This window comes from Polyodon spathula, chromosome 5 (assembly GCF_017654505.1).
Source record: "Polyodon spathula isolate WHYD16114869_AA chromosome 5, ASM1765450v1, whole genome shotgun sequence".
Taxonomy (NCBI): domain Eukaryota; kingdom Metazoa; phylum Chordata; class Actinopteri; order Acipenseriformes; family Polyodontidae; genus Polyodon; species Polyodon spathula.
In genome coordinates, this window is record NC_054538.1 from 27317582 (window position 1) to 27332859 (window position 15278).

General features: G+C 37.7%; 1 protein-coding gene across 1 annotated transcript in view; it reads right to left on the reverse strand.

The window, feature by feature from the left end:
• The window catches only part of LOC121316389 (son of sevenless homolog 1-like), a 61101-nt gene that overhangs the window by 23057 nt on the left and 22766 nt on the right, over positions 1-15278 (reverse strand). Inside the window, exons 2-8 of the mRNA XM_041251468.1 lie at positions 14849-14974; positions 13608-13739; positions 8642-8806; positions 5635-5844; positions 4995-5138; positions 4651-4761; positions 2126-2224 (exon numbers count right to left, since the gene is read on the reverse strand). Of these exons, the coding sequence (XP_041107402.1) occupies positions 2126-2224; positions 4651-4761; positions 4995-5138; positions 5635-5844; positions 8642-8806; positions 13608-13739; positions 14849-14974 (987 nt within the window). The remainder of the gene's footprint in view (positions 1-2125; positions 2225-4650; positions 4762-4994; positions 5139-5634; positions 5845-8641; positions 8807-13607; positions 13740-14848; positions 14975-15278) is intronic.

Sequence of the window (15278 nt, forward strand, 5' to 3'; positions counted from 1 at the left end):
TGTACTGTAAATTATTTTGTTAATTAGTATGGCTTTCATACAAGTGTCAACTGTATATGGCTACTTGCATGCCCAGGCTGTCAAATTTTGACCATTTTTGAGGTGTTCCAATAGGTGTGATGTGAATAATCTGGTCAGCCTGCTAGCCCAGAACAGTGCAACATCAGGCGACAATACTCCCCTAACTCCTCTCGCAAAAACAAGCACAATAAATAACCAAGTCAGGCAGGCCATCCGTGATCTCTGTGGATTGTTTCCAAATAATAAGCGCTTATTCTGGGCATGTTGCTCTGTGGAAAAGCCTTTGTGCTGTGCTAAGTGGCCAGCACAGTGTTCCGCTGTACTAAGGGAGCTGAATAGCAAATGGACCTGACAAGAAGCATGTCTCCTTTGAATGCTGTTACAACGGATGAATCAACATGTCCTTAAATGCAGGCAAGTGTGTAACCGCACGGCATTAATCTTCTTCATATAAATATCTACAATACGCTTAATTGCACTGAAATGTGTACATCAGACCTGGCGTACTGCTGCAATGCTTCTTTTGTACTTAAATCAATGTCCTATATGAGGTCGATGTTTGTGGTTGCAATTAAACCATTACTGCTGCAGGCAGACACCCTTTGCAAATGGGAGGGCTTTCTATCCTGTGTAAATATTTAAGATACATACAAATGGAGAACTAGAGAGTCTGAAGTCATAGTTGACAATGTTACGGCGTAAGAATCACTCCTCTAACTGGCCTTCTTGCTCGTATACCTGCCTCCCGTGGGCAGTTTCTGACAGTCTGGTCAGAAATTCTATGCATTCCAGGTAATGCAGATGTTGTAGAGGTTGCAGTGGTGAACCTGTCAAGTAAATGATGTAGGCATATAAATGTCCTGGGCTGCCGTCATCACACGTGGTCTACCGAATCGTGGGTGGTTAAGTGTTCTTCCACATTGTTAGTATTGGTGCCAAAGTCGTCCTATAGTGCTCTGGGAAACATTCAGACATCGTGCCATGGTGGACTGAGATTCACCATCTTCCAAATGTCCAATAGCATTATTCCGTTGAGCCTCTTTAAGTCTAGGCATAACTTCAAATGTGTCTACAGCGAACACCAATAAGACATGCAAGCTGAGAACCCTCCACTTTTACAGCCACATCTCAGCATGTTGCACGTGCAATGATTGCACAGGAATATTGCATGTCTAAAGGAAATGGTGTTAATTTTGGGAATATTCATGTGTTTTGGCGTTTTGGCATATGTCATGCATTTTCGATCCTGACGTGACATTGTCAGCAAAACGTTTTTAAATAAAATACAACTCTTTTGATCAAGTTTTGTTGCAATTTAAGCGATTGAAGATTTGCTATGCATTTCTTTTTTTGAAGGGCATATTTCTGTTTTTGTCAACAAAAAGAAATAACAATGTCATATATGTATCATCATATTGTAGCAATCAATATATGTACTGAATTAAAGTTGTATGTCCGTCCGTCCCCCCCCTTATAGTCTAGGCTAAGATGCATTTGTCCTAAAGCTAAATTAAAATTACAAATGAACAAAAAACATTAGAATAAATATTAAAATGCAGTGGTTGCAAACATGATAGTTCTATTAACACTGTTTTACAAAAGGAACCATTTAAAAAAAAACTACAATTAAAGATCAAAAAAGCATGACTAAGCCTCCCGGTTAAAAATAATTGATCTGGTTTTATAAGACCTTAAGCGCCTACACTGATCAACAGCATCCTGCCAGTAAATGACAAAACAGGGCACAGCAGAGGGGTGGGTTACCAGGAGATAACGAAGGCCCTTGGGATGACACAAGGCACAGCACAGAGAGTGCCACGATCTCCAGGTCGACATCATTCGTCTTCCTTTTGCTTTCCGATTATGTCCATATCCGGGCTTGAAATTGAACAACCACATTCTCAACAATAACACATTCAAGTATTAGGTCTCTGGGGCTGTGAAGTGTATAATGAATCTCAACCAACAAAATAAAAAAAACACCAAATTTACGTAATTTGAGGACAACTCCTCTTGAAACACAGTGGGGAAAAATGATGCACTGAGACTGGATGAGTATAGATGTCATAAGGGGAAAAAAAACACAGTATGAATGTTGACTTACCTTTAAAATTTCAAAGTAGTGGAGACAGTGGTAAACAGGACTTAAAAGCAGTCTGGGGAGGACATACTGGACAGCTTCTTTAAACCCTTCACTTGTAGACTGAAAGAAAAAAAAAAACAAACACTCTGATGAAGGGACTAGGGGTGTTGCGATATGAATATTTTTTAATTGCTGTAATTTATTTTTTTATATATTTATGACTTTGGACAGAATGCAGAAAAAAAAAAAACTATAATAGGAACATCCAGTAGACTGCGAGAATTAACCTTTCACTGGGTTTTATATCAACAAATGTGGCGGACAGCGAAAATGGGTACGGTACACTTAACTCAAACACTCAAATAGAAAATTCTGCCAAATTTTCTGTCGTTAAGCTTTAATAAGTCATTTGTAAGAACAATAAAAAGTGAAGAAAATACAAAAATTATGAATTTATTATGAAATATAGGTGAAAACATTACTGAGTATTACCTTTCAATTCAGGCCAGTGAGCGTCTGTTGTAGTAGCCACTAGAGGGTGCAAAAGAACTTAACACTTACATACTCAAAAACAGTTTTTTTTCTTTATCTTTATCCATAAATCGGAAAATTGCAACAGAACTAACTGAACTAAATTACTCCTTCATTCACCTCATTTACAATTACTAACACCATGTATATATCCATGCGCAACTTCAGTCCGCACCACATCATATGCGACTTAAACCAAACCCCTAAATTTAAAACTAACTCTGTTACTATTATTTCAACACTGTTTTGCACTCTCTAGCAGCCTCTGGTGGCTACTACATCCACTGCTCACCACCCCACAATTGAAAGGCAACATGCAGTAATGTTTTAACCTATATTTAAAAAATAAATTCAAATATTTTTTCTGTAGTGTGCGAGTTAAATGTACAGTAACTACGAAAACAACAGAAACAAACTATTTCCTCCTTAAAAAAACCTGATAAACTCTGTTATTTAGGATAATTTTGGCTTTAAAAAAAAGACGATAGACAGGTTATTGAAAGGGCAGCAACACAATGACTATGTTCACACATTTACGAGATCACCAGAAAGCTCTTTATAAAGGAGAAGCATCAGTAAGAAACAGTGTTAAAAACAAATTACATGTATAATAATAATCCTAATGCGTTTAAGTATTCCTGTTTTATGATTAAAAACCAAATTCTTTTTTTTTTTTTTTTTTATTACGAGATAGCTTAAGGAGGACAAATATTTGAACGCTATTTAGAAGAGACAAGGATATAGTGAGCATGGTGTATACTCGAACAGAAGCCTCAAAATATTTAAACGTTACTCCCTAAATGCTCAGCGCACACCACACTCACTATAGCTTTGCATCTGTTTTCTAATTATTTGTTTTCAACTAAATATTCGCGTTTTCAAACATTCATTTAATAATGTTTAACATTTTGTTGATGTACAGACACCAGTAAAGTCATAAACAGTTTGCATTCTAAAGCCCCCTGGGCCCTGACTCCTAGCGCCATTGTTAACCTTGTCTTAACTCAGTTACATCGCCGACGTTATTTATTTATTTTTCTTCTGAATGAGAAACATTTTAAAAAGCTGTAAGGAGAGGCTCACCACAGCTAGTGCAACGGGAGTCCAACTTCACTGATGAAAAAAATATTCAGTGTAAACAGTGGATGCAACGTTCAGTATGGTTCATTTGTTACATCGCATATCACTGCCTCACATTAGCTTTGACCAAAAGTGACACATATTGCAAAGCAGGAGGTTTTTTTTTTTTTTTTTTTTTTTTTTTGCATTCAACTTCCCAGCCCATTATCTGGGGAGATCAAGAACCCTGGTGTGTTAATACAAAAATAAGTTTTTAAAAAGTAAACATCAAGAAATAATGAAAAGAAACGTGCGATTGATTAAAATGGCACTTTAGTTTATCTACAGTTATTGATACCTATGTTTCATAGATGTTTCGATCCTGTTCTAATTCCTGTATTTAACATATTGCGTTTTCTACATTTCTGCTCTATTGCACCATATATATATATTTTTTTAATTTGAAGGTTCATAAACCTGCAAAACAAAGATCTGGTTCTACAGTACAGGGTGCTCTAACAGCAATAGTCTATATTTTACGTAGACCTACAATTACAGCCTTGTAAAAAGTAACAGCACTAGGCAGGGGGACAGAATGGATGGTGGTGTTTGGGTCAGTTGCCCAGACGCACTGGCAGAAAAGCGAGGAAAGCTTTCCCAGCTCCTGCCAGCAATGTGCCACACTGCAGCCACTGCCATTGCTCCTCACCTTTCATGAACAATGCACAAGCACAAAATATAAAGAAGACCGTCTTGTACAAACCGCATAAGCACCTTGTACTGTTTAACAAAGTGCAGTATCTTCATGCGGCAAAGCCCTTACATCACATGTTTATGTAGGCACAGAAAACATGAAAGCAGCACAACAAATCATTCCACAGTCAATGGTCTAGATTCTCTTATTCCCTTCTACCTGAGGTGGTGAAGGGGGTTGGGTACTGGGTGAAGACACATACCTGTAAATACAGAGCTGCCCCTGGCTTTGACAGCTGGCTGAGGAAATGGTCGTGGAAGCCCTGGCGAAGGATGTCCTGTGCATACGTTTCATAGGGATCAAACGCCAGCTCCTGCAACAACACCGTTCATTTGTACAGCTTTAGGGATGCAGGTCAGGAAATACAAATGTAAAAGGCAGTAAATGGCAGAGGATTCTCATTTATTAATTTATATATTTCACTCTGAAGAAGGATCTTACAGAACATTGGCCAAAATAAATTTCAAAACAGAAAAATAAAAGAATAAAAGAGAAAGTAAATAAGGAAACATTAAAAACAGTGAGGGTAGGATGGGGGTCTCTTACCTCAGCCAAATCTTCAAAGCAGCTTCCTACCAAAGGATGAGGACTCCCTTCGTCTGTCATCTCTACTGTGTCCTCAATAAGGCCAAGCAGTTTAACAGTGAGCTCGTGAATATCTACGATGCGGCTGAATATGTTTTCAACATCCTAAGAGAGGAGAATAATTAGTGTAGCTGTGCTGGGAGGTGCAAACCCATATAAAAAAGACACTATATACACCATACAAAAACTCTATAGTATCCTATAATATACTACAAGGTTCACTGCATAATACAATAGGAAAGTGTACTATAGTATTTTAATGTATTAGGAAATGGGATTTAAAGGGCCAACAAAGTTTAAAACACCTTCTTTCTGTTGAAGATATTTTGGTTCTCCACCTGTATTTTATACTTCAATTTAGAACATGCAGGTATTTCAAACACAATTCTACAGATGAGAAGTTGTTGCGGCTTCCTGGTGCCTAGTCATGTGCAGGAGTTCAAACTGAATGCAACCAGACCATGTGTACTGCAGCAAACATACCAGACTCCAGCACTTATCCACAGTGTTGTATTTGAAATGCTTGTATATCCTGAACCATACCCTGGGTTAATTACAAACTGTAATTGTGTAATTCGGAACTCGGCAGAGGGTCACCTACATGTGGGGAGAAGAGCTTTGTGTTGGAGACGAAGGGTTCCCTGAAGACCTTGATGATGAGGTTGAGGTCTCTCAAGTACTGCCGCACCTCGGCCATAAAGGTCTTGACCAGGTCGTAGTACATCTGCTCCCCAGAGGTGGAGGGCTCCTCGTCCATGAGGGCCCACCCACTGATGTCCTCCTCATCCTGGTGGAACATGTCCATGAGCACCTGGGAAAAACAGGACATGGACTTGTCAAAAGAGATGGAACAAACCAAGCTATCTCACCACAGACAATTCACCAGCATTCCAGACCGACATCAATGCTGGAGTTTAGTTATAACATATTTTTAAAAAATTAACAGTTCCCCAGTTCCCCATTTAAATTGCTTTTCAGTGGAGACACCAAAACTATGTAGTTATAATTTCTTTATAGTTTATTGGAAACACCCTGGATTTCTTCACCTCAGGATTAGCCTCCAAAATGAGTGGGGAAGCAATCCAGGTGTACTCTCTGCTACTGAAAAATGCTGTTGTTGATCTAGTGGTAAAAGAAGTAGTTAAACTATTACTTTGCTTTACCATAAATAAATCAATTTGGCCATCTCACATATCTGATGTAAAAACACTTAAAAATAACATAAATATATATATATATATTATATCTATATATATTATATATATATTATAGAATATATTTAATCTATATATATATGTATATCTATATATATATAAGCTATATATATGATATATATATATATATATATTATATATATATAAGATAAACATTAGAGGATATTACTTAAATTTGGTCACCATTTGATAAATCAAGTTAATAGAATTTAAGACTCTGAGGCATGTACAAAATAATTACCACATTGTGTGTTATTTATTTATGTCAATTTATTTTTTTAAAAAAAGGAAAGCTAATGTTAAAAAAAAAACTCCTGGGTTATTTATTTGAAGCTTTGTAGTTTAACGCTGGTGAACATGTTTTGTAACATGGCCCTCTGTCTCATATAACTGAAGTCTGTGTCCTCATGAGAAATGTGTGTGAGGGGGCGGGATGGGACAAAGACTGAAGTGCCAGCTGACCTGCTTGGTTACTCAAAGTTTACACAAAAGTATCTCCTGAACTAAAAGTACTAGGTCATTACATTGTACTATATTTGAGAACAAAAGGCATACTTCACTGGAGAAAGGAAAAAAAAAAAAGAAGAGGTTTGAAAAGCCTCACCGGTCATTAAAGAGATGCTGAATAAGCACTAACCAAAGTAGATCAAAAAACTGTACAGAACACTCCAAAGTCTGTTACGAAATAAAAAAAAGAAAGAGATTTAGGGTGTTCATTGTTCTATGAGTGGAATACTAGGATTTTCAAGGAGGCTTCTGAATTAGCGTGGATTCAATTTGCATTACACAGCATTCCAGCTGTCATCCAGGGAAGGAGGGCTAGATCTCACGGATATATGACTAGGAACCCAAAATTATGTTCCTCCATCGTAGCAAAACAGCTCAGGAGAATTTAAGGTCGCAGTAGGACCTCCAATTTTCGAATGACAGTTGTGCAGATATCGACTCAGTTAGGGCCACTGTAGCATGATGAGGAAGATTTTACCTTCCCAACCCGCAGAAGTGCAAGGGACAATGCGACACTCCCTGTGAAGGCTAGTCAAGATCAGCAATTCAGAACATGCAATCCCGACTGCATGGCTCACCCTGCACACCATAAGGCCAAGCCTTTACCAGGTGAGCCACTGACAGATCCCCACACAAATGACTATCACACAAAGAGTGCCAAAATACTGGGTGCTAGTCTAGAATTGAACGCCAAGAGATACAAAAGGGAAATCATTAAGCTTAACAGATTAGAAATTGTTTTGTTTTTCTTGTTTTGCAGTAATGCACTGAAATTCAAGACTACATACAATGGTATTCAAAATACATGGCTAGTGTGTTCTGGAATGTTTTTGGACTGGGGATTAACTGAAAAAAAGTGAAAGCAAAACCCTATTCTTAACCTTCACTGATCTGAAAAATGTGAGCAAAGCTCTTGTTTTCACAGTTGATTTTATTACAAGAGTAAAAAGCTTTCTGTGGGCAAGAAATGTGTGTTGTCTGAACATTCTTCTACCATTCCTCTTGACAGATTTACTCAGTAAAGTTTACTGGAGGTTTGCACTTGTGTAAATTTCTCATTGTGTTGCATTACTTCATTTAGGCTTTGCTGTCTACTCCAAACCAAATTACATCTTCACTGCATCTTTTGGGAGGTTTACGAAAAGCAGAGTGTGAGTGTATTTGTGGGTGGACATGTTTCTGTATAAAATATGCCTGGGTAAGAGATCCTCGTGTCTACATGTATGTATGTCAGTTGAGAATTACAGCTGAGATTTTAAGAGACAAGTTGAATATGATATGTCTGTGTAAAGGTCCACTGATGAGATGTCAAGTTGTCCGCCACAGAAATGTGCAATTTATGCTGGGTCTTTATATCATAAGCACCAGCACCATCTAGTGCACAGCACTGTATTGTCAGAGAAAAAAAAAAAGTTGTAACAATTAATTTATTACTTGTTTGAAACCAAGTTCTATAATGTTTCTGTATCTGTACCTGTTATTATCGCTCAATTATTTAGAATAAACAAAGTAAACACATTAATTAATGTTACTTTAGTGCAACTGTATTTAGAATTGTAATTATTGCAACACAATTGTAACTATAATTCAACAAAATAGCACTGTAATTGTAGTGTCAGCAAACAATTGTGCTGGAATTGTAATTATAATGAAGCCCAGGTCTGGTGTCCTGTTGCTGTGGTCCTCCAGAACAGCCTTGCCAATGAGATGCAGATGCTCCTGCAATTTAATAGAGCTACCAACCTAATTGCATGTGAGGTAAACTAGCTTTTCACAAGACTCACCAGCTATGAACAGAACCAATTACCCAGAATGGCTGGAGGTAATCTAATCTACATGGAAATTTCATAAAACAAGCCCTTGAAATTCATATATACATTTTCTTACCTTATCCGCACACATTGCCACCTTAATGTCCTGCTGTGAGATTTCATAGTGTCTGATGTTCCGTACATAATTCCCAGCCAGTTTCAAAATATCGGCAGAGATATATTCTAATACTGCTACTATGTAGACTGAAACTTGATGGTCGATTTTGTATCCCAGGACCTCCTAGAAATTGAAAAGAAAAGGAAAAAAAAAGGTTATGATTAGAGTACAGTGAGCTCATGGAGGATATGACTGCCAACGATGTTTATCCATGGTGATCATGTCTGCTGTATTGGGCCTGTCTCTACCTAACTTCAAAGAAAATGCTTTATCAGAGTTCATGTTTAAGAGACCCAGGTCTCCGGTTAGTAGGTTGTTGTCCTGGAGTAATATGAGGTTCAAGCAACGTGAATACACTCTATTCCAAATCGTGGTTTTGGTCAATTCCTGTTTTTCAATCCCAATTCAATTTCCTTTTTAAAATCAATTCCTATCCCCTTTTAATCCATTCTAACACATCATTGCTCAACTGGCATTGAAAAAACACAAATTGACCCCAACCCTGATTGCAGTCAGTCGATGTTTACGTGCATTGTGGCAAGACAGAAGCCCTGCTGCTTTAAATAGTGTGTGTGTGTGTGGGAATGTAAGGTTTGCAGGAATGGGGTTAAATCTGTCCCTGTCAACATTCACAGGTGTGGCCATTCCCCAATCAGGAAAATGAGTGCCAATTAGGGAGTGGCCACATGTATAAAAGGAAGGAGAAATCATTTGTCTGGTGAGGGGAGTTAGGGTGAGTAAGTAACAGCGTGTGTATTTTGTAAAATTGTCAGTGAAGATGAATGCCCAGCCTGACAACAGCGTTTATATGGTACTGTATTGTTTTGCTTAAACCTTTTATTTTGGCCACCGTGCCCGTTTGCTGGTGTCTGTTTTTGCGTTTGTTTAATAAACATGCGCAACAGTTTAAATCTTTTTACTTTTGTACTATTTTGTTTATTTAGCAGATGCCTTTATCCAAGGCGACTTACAGATATATATATACACACATACACACACTAATCTACATCTGATTATGTATACGGCAAACTGAATTAATAAGAAATGAAAATCTGCTGGAAATGAGACAATGGAACTGGAGCAGTGGCGGCTGGTGAACTTTGGGTCAAGTGGGGCGTAAGAGAAAGAAAATGAACAAATGCAAACAGCCCAAGACATTTTCACACCGATTCTTTCCACTGTGATTAATATGTCTTGATGTTATGTAAAGCCACGTATATTCACACGTGGCAATTTTTATTTTATTTTACTGTGCAATTTAAATCAGTTAAAAATGTATCTACATTAGCACTATTTAAAATGTATATTAAATTAGGAATGTCACTCAATTAAACACTTTGATTAGCATTAAATTTACGGGCATTAGTTGATTAAATCACATTTTTCAAGCACATTTTTAATAAATGTAACAATCGTATAGCAGCTAACCTGCATAGTAATGTTTAAATCAATAGGATCTAAAAAAGAAGTACAAATAAAATATGCCCAATGGGAATTTGCTTTTAAAAACCATTTTTATTATTATTTAAATTTTAGTAGCTGTAACAAATGTTACCTGTCCGTCCTATTACCCTAATAAAACAGATTTAGGGACCTGATAACTCAGTTACACAAGCCCCAAGGGTCAGAGCAGCACAGCTAGGTATGCTGTTAGCAATGCACGAACACAGAAACAAAAAACACTCTGAGGTTTATAACTAAAAATCAACAGTTTATTATGTTATTCGGGATAAAAGCACCACGCTAGACTTTACCACAGTACTCAACAGCTCTGATTACAAAGCACACGAGTAACAACTTTAACCTCATTTCAAACAAGCTTAAATCCACTGTGTCTTACCACTTCCAGGGAGAGCGAGCGCGCTTCAAATCAGCACTTCCCTAAATAGTTTTTCTCTCTACCCAGAATGCATAATCAAATCTTTAGTTGATAAATTGGTCCGATTAATCTGTTAATCGGAACAGTCCGAATATTATAAAAAATATATTTTAAATGAACAAAAATAGAACCATCATATGTACAATTACATAAAGTAAAGCGGTGAAATAAACAACACTCGCCTACTTATACAAGAATTTTGCCCAACGATCTTTAAGGGTAGCTAACTACTCAGTGGTTCTCTTGTTGAAGTCTGGTATCTCATGGATCAACTGTATGTCTATTGACAGCATAGCCAGTGCATTGTCTCGATCCTGGTTCATCGTGTTCCTTAATTTTTTTTAATCCTCTTTAGAGTTGAAAAACATTTCTCGGATTCTGCCGTTGTCATGGGTGTTGTGATGAGAATTTGCAGTAATGTTACAGTCTCTGAAAATGTACCTTGGAGATTATATATGGCTTCCCATATATAACAGAATGTTCAGTCTTTGTTAATCACTGGATATGATTGCATTGTGTCGGTTAATGCTTGCATTGGAAAGCATTGGCTGTGTCTTTCGAACAATCCACTTTGCAATAACTTTGCACTCCCCTAATGTTCTGCAAATTCAAAGAGTTCCTCTGCATTGACAATTATTATGGCACACACTTCTTTAGTCACTTGCTCCACTTCAGCTCTGCGTCTGGGAAACTCAGCTGGCAATTTTGAACCCAGATCGCCAACGCATTCATGCACGTTCTTGCTACTCCTGATAAACTCGGCAGTAACTCTCTCAACATGGACTCTGTGAATGTCTTGTTTCTGGTGGTGACTGAGTAACACATCAACATGGTGCATTATATCACAAAAAAGAAAAAAAGGAATCCCTGTCTTCCAGCATCCGAATAAATCCCCTGGCCAGATAGCATTGAATTCGAAATCACCTTTCGACTGTCGTAAAGCATTGAAGGAGGTCTTCTCTGTGCTCACAGACAACACTAACTGTCCAAATACTGAAATTCCATCGTGTTGCTGCCCCTCTCGGAAGCCTGCTTTCTATGGCATTCAACACAACAGTCCTCTTAGGACAGCGCGAAAAAAATGCCGGAAAGCCAGACAAATCGCAAAAGAAAATTCGAACTTGTGAGATTTTAGATACAGCTTGCTCCATGGTTAGGTTTAGCTGCTGGGCATAACAATGAACATAATGCGAATTAGGGTATCTGTCCCTCACCTTCTTTTGAACCCGCCAGTTTCTCCATGCATCACACTGGCACCATCGTAGCTTTGAGCAATCAGTTTTTGTTTATCACAGTGCTCCAGGAAAACTAAGTTCAGTTGATCAAGCAAAGCTGTAGCAATTGATTCTGCACAAGAGTTTTTTAAATGTAAAACCTTTCAAAAACGTTACAGTTTTCATCAATATGTACTGTCGAAACATCAGTGGTATCGTCAGCTTGTATAGCCACATATTCGGAGCTTCTCAGCTGCTGGACATTCTACTCCCTAGTCACAGTCCAGCAGTTCACTCTGAATGGGTCTGGAAGTGTACTTAAACACAGTTGCAGGTTTAACCTGCTTCTCCATTGCCCTGTCTATACTGGATACAAAATCCACTAGGCCCCTAAACACTCCAGGATTCAAAAGATGACTCTAATTTCATCGTGACCACGTAATGCCAATTCCAAAGCACCACAAAACCATACATAATCGATTAATTTAGACAGAATGTACCGATTCCTTTCAACTTCCTTGTTATGCTTTCTTATCCCGACATGATTTTGTCTAGTTGTGTTGCTATATATACACACACACACACACACACACACGGAGGGGCGGCGCCCTAACACCATTCATACACAAGCTGCCACTGGAGTATTAGAATGGAACCCAAAAAGTCTCAGTAAAGTACATTTAACTGATTAAAACTGAACTGGTAAATCAAATTGGCTACTGGAAACTCAGGCAGTAACTCAGGCCAGCACATGATTATAGGCAGCAGATTAATTTAAGAGTGTATACAACAATAATATTGAACAGAAAAAAGGGATTTATTGTCCTGAACCTGGACCGCTTGCTTCTCAACTGTTATTAAGCATCTCCTAAATCTGCATGCCATTTGAAAATCAGCCCTACTAAAACTTCCATTAAAACTAATCAAAAGTCAAGTTTTGTGACCATTCAAAAAGAATAAAATACAACAGTGTCTGACCAGGTAATTCTCATTCACTTGGTTATCTGGGGCTGTTTTTCCAAAGCTTTTGTAATCTGATTTTAATCGCGATTAAATGTTGTAATTGGGTTTTTCAGAATTTAAAGAAAAAAAATCAAGATTACTTTTATCCAAAATATCAGGATCATTTTGATCCTATTGCAAAGGCTAATTGTTGAAATGCTCCTGCGCTGCTCTAGTGGGGTTGGCATAAAGCGTCATTAGCCTTATATAAAAAACAAGAAATAAATAAACCTGTGTAGTAATACTATCTACTGTCATATTTCTTTAAGTTGGACTATATCATAAATAATAATAATAATAATAATAATAATAATAATAATAATAATAATAATAATAATAATAATAATAATAATCTACTTTTATATAGCGCCTTTCATAGTGGACCACCATCACAAAGCAGTTTACAGAGGTAGTCTATGAACTGTGCATTATATGCAGAGTCATTTACAATAGGACACTGATTTAACATCTCATCCACAGGGTGGAGCACAAGAAGGTTAACTGACTTGCTCAGGGTCACACAGTGAGTCAGTCAGTGGCAGAGGTGGGATTTGAACTGGTACCCTGGACTTTACCCACTGGACCACACTGCCTCCTACGATAGCCTATTTAAAAAAAAAAAAAAAGGCTACAAATCTATTAAAACTACTTCCAAAAACATGATTATTTGTATCCTGGATACATGTAATCCAGCAGAGGCATTTTCTGAAAAAACTGAGCAAACGATCCAGATGAAAGTAATCTCGATCACAAAATATATAATCATTTTTAATCTGATTACAAGTTTTGAAAAACCAGCTCTTGGGTATTAAACTGAACCTGGCTTTACCTTTAGAAGTGGGTGAATTTTGTCAACAGGCAGGGCTAAAGGATTCCTTCTTTTCCTTTTCTCTATAGCAGCCTGTGCATCTGCTATGGCCCACTTGTCGATCGGATGTGGAAAGCTCTTCTGCACACGCTCCTGAAAGTGCAAAGAGAAGGCAAATTCAAGAGGTTGTTACATGCCCACATTGTTTAATACTGAAAACCACTTAATATCCCTGGTGTTAAAGTGACCCTCCTCTTCTCACCACTCAAATATCCCTGCTGAATATTATCACACTCTGCTTAATTACAATCAAATGTAACAGTCATACAACTGATTTGCACCTTACTTAACTGGTAAACAAAAGGATTACAACGTTATTATTTGTAATATTAAAATATTATGAAAAGCATAATGACCTATTGAAAACAGTAGTGAAAGCAGCATAATAACCTATTGAAAACAGTAAAGCACTGGCGAGCATGAAATCCCAAAGCTATCTTCTGAACTGGATATATCACTGCATGTAGTAAAGTAGTAAGTGGTTCAAAACCAAGAAGGTCAATATAGAGTTAAAGACTGCTGCTCTTTAAAGAATTGTATTCCATCAGAGTCATTAACAGACTGAGCACTAAAATACAGTAATTGTTTCCTAGAAATGCTGGAACACATTCACACAAAATAAACAAAGTGATGGATTCCAAGAGCAGGCAATAAAACAGCTCTGCTGGGCTGTCAAGGCTGGTATTACAGAGCAGCCATTGGAGCTTTTCACCAACAGAGGGGGCCCTTTTCTTCAAACTACCAGGGTTGTGTGAGAAGACAAGTGTGTACATGTACCGCATTGGTGTAATCTATACTGCATATCCATTTGACTTTATGACTTTTTTTGCATAAAAGAATAAAAAAAAAGACAGTATTCAGTGACTATATAAAATGGAAAAGAAAACAAAGGGCCCTGAGACTTTAAAGTGAAGTAAAAACTGCGCAACTGCACAAATTGACCTGGGGTCAACCATGCTTATAATTGCAACTGCAGCTGAAATTGTAGTTACAATTACAACTACGGTCCAACTACAATGAACTACGAATTGCACATTTTACAATTGTAATTGACCTCAGGTCTGACTTTAAACCAGGTGCAGTGGGTCTGCAATCCAAATTTAAAAAAGAAACCTCTATCTGAAACAATGTGACCCAGTAAAACAGATGTTCCCAGTTCTCCCACTGAATTCTCTCCCGCAGTCAGCTCACTGTATTCGTACCTCCACATCCTGCACGGTGCGCGGCTGGGCCTGACAGAGCATGCTCAGTAGCAGCAGGATCAGCTCCTCAATGTACTGCAGGGCATCCTCCTTTGACGAGAGCTTTGGGTGGACTTGGTTTAAAACCTACCAAAAAAAAGACAGAGAAAGACAGTGCCACAATAAGCAACTTCCATTCAGTCATAGAAAACAGAAATGTATTGAGCTGCAGTGACTCAGCTGTGTACAGACTGTAAGACTCGATCTCAAGCATATGGTCCGTCTCATTGTTATTGGTTAAAACAGTGTGCTAGTGAAATGGTGGTGTTTTTTTTTTTTTTTTTTTTTTTACATAATGGGACTTTATTAAGAGAATCATATAAAACAGGCGTGTACCAGCTGTAAAAGATACTGCCTCAATGTTTGTATCATCAATTATTGCCAGAGTTTA